The sequence below is a fragment of the Colobus angolensis genome, unplaced genomic scaffold (genome assembly GCF_000951035.1).
Source record: "Colobus angolensis palliatus isolate OR3802 unplaced genomic scaffold, Cang.pa_1.0 Scaffold93, whole genome shotgun sequence".
In the NCBI taxonomy this organism is placed as follows: Eukaryota; Metazoa; Chordata; class Mammalia; order Primates; family Cercopithecidae; genus Colobus; species Colobus angolensis.
This window is the reverse complement of record NW_012123265.1, coordinates 949,710-951,916: the sequence shown is the minus strand read 5'-3', so window position 1 is coordinate 951,916 and position 2,207 is coordinate 949,710. Positions and strand designations below refer to the sequence as shown.

At 42.0% G+C, this 2,207-nt stretch overlaps 1 protein-coding gene across 1 annotated transcript in view; it reads left to right on the top strand.

Annotated features, from left to right (window-relative positions):
- Window positions 1-2,207, top strand: part of TANGO6 (transport and golgi organization 6 homolog (Drosophila)) — a 238,985-nt gene that overhangs the window by 13,675 nt on the left and 223,103 nt on the right. The window contains exon 4 of the mRNA XM_011932126.1: window positions 1,907-2,043. Coding sequence (XP_011787516.1) covers window positions 1,907-2,043 — 137 coding nt within the window. The remainder of the gene's footprint in view (window positions 1-1,906; window positions 2,044-2,207) is intronic.

The following is a 2,207-nucleotide window of genomic DNA, read 5'->3' as shown; positions in this document are numbered from 1 at the left end:
TATTGGCATTTCATACAATATATGGTCTTTGTGTCTGGCTTCCTTTACTTCACATAATGTTTTTGAGGTTTATTCATGTTGTTTGTTTGTTCGTTTGTTTTTGAGACGGAGTTTTGCTGTTGTTACCCAGGCTGGAGTGCAATGGTGTGATCTCAGCTTACCACAGCCTCCTTCTCCCAGGTTCAAGTGATTCTCCTGCCTCAGCCTCCCAAGTAGCTGGGATTACAGGCACGTGTCATCACACCTGGCTAATTTTTGTATTTTTAGTAGAGATGGGGTTTCACCATGTTGGCTGGACTGGTCTCAAACTCCTGACTTCAGGTGATCCACCTGCCTCAGCTTCCCAAAGTGCTGGTGTGAGTCACCGCACCCAGCCAAGGTTTAGTCGTGTTATAACATGAATGAATGAGTCCTCCATAAACATTATTCCTTTTTATGACTGAATAATATTTCCTTATATGGATATGCCTGGTAATTTTTGACTAGATGCTGAACATTTTTATTTTACGTTGCTGAGTGCCAGATTTTTATATTCCTTGGTTGGACTTTGTTCTGGAATGCAATTAAGTTACTTGTAATTAGTTTAGTCCATTTGATCCTGGCTTTTCAGCTGTGTTAGTGTGGTTCTACAGCAACCTTTAAGGTAATTTAACCCCTTATTGTATTATACTAAGTGTATTGTACTAAGTGTAACAATACAGATTGTACTAAGACAATACACTTCTGAGAATTCTAGTTGTTGCCCTGTGGATGAGGAGATCCTCCCAGGCTGCCTAGTGGGAACACAACTATTCCCAGCCTTTATGAACCATGAGGGTTGTTCCCCCCTACTCCTTTCTGTTGGTTATTGCCCCACGCTTCGGTATTTTCCTCACACATACACATATCATACTCTACCAAACACCTGAGAGAGGACCCTTTTGCAGATCTTTGGAACTCTCTCTATGTGTAACTTCCTCCTCTCTGAAAATTCCAGCTGCGCTGGCCTCCCTGAACTCTGAACTATGTTTCTTCCACTCACCAAGATGCCAGGCTTCATTTGGGCTGCTCTTGCTATCGCCTGAAAACTCTCTCCAGGCAGTGAACAAGGGCAGTTGTCAAGCTCAGTTTGTTTGCTTTCCTTCTCTCAGGGATCAGTGTCCTGGGCTGCTTGTTGTGCATTGTCTGGAAACCATTGTGTATATATTTTGTCCAATTTTATAATTGCTTAAGATGGTAAAGTAATTCTGGTCCCTGTCACTCTACGGCTGTGGCTTAAGACAGTTTAAATGAAATGATACATACAAGGAGACAGAATAATAATAATAGTAATAAACATGGTGAAGCTAGTATTCCAGTTATATGAATAATATCATTATAGTGACTAAGTGCTAGTTTTTCTCTGAATTTCCCAGAAACTAGCATCAAAAGGAAAGTACAGGCTGGGCACGGTGGCTCATGCCTGTCATCACACCACTTTGGAGGCCGAGGTGGGCAGATCACCTGAGGTCAGAATTCGAGACCAGCCTGGTCAACATGGCAAAACCCCGTCTCTATTAAAAATAGAAAGAAATTACCTGGGCATGGTGGTGTGTGCCTGTAATCCCAGCTACTCGGGAGGCTGAGGCAAGAGAATCTCTTGAACCTGGGAGGCAGAGGTTGCAGTGAGCTGAGATCATACCACTGCATTCCAGCCTGGGCGACAGAGCAAGACTCTGTCTCAGAAATAAAATAATCATACATAAATACGAAATAAAAAACATAAAAAGGAAAGTATAGAAGGGTAGATTATCTTATAGAAAAAAGTAAACTATTTTCAATAGAGAAGATAAATGCATTTTACCCCAAATTTTAAGACAAATTGGTTACATGGGACCTTCTGTGGGGATTTGCTGTGAGCTGCTGACATCTCTCTCCACTGTGCCAGCAGGGGCAGCTGGTGGAAGTGATGCTGAGGCGACGGCTGCTGACTGGAAGAAGTGTGACCTGATCGCAAAGATTTTGGCCTCTTGTCCCCAGCAGTCTCTTTCACCAGAGAGTTACTACAGGGACATCTGCCCCCAGGTACATCATTTTGTTTCTGTTGACCATTTGAGGATTATCAGCTTATGTACAGAAAGAGGACTTTTAATGTTCCTCTAGTATTGAGATAAAAGCAGTATAATATTTAAGTTTATTGTTTAGTGAGGAGCCTTCTTAATAAATGAATAAAAACCTGTAGAAGAGAC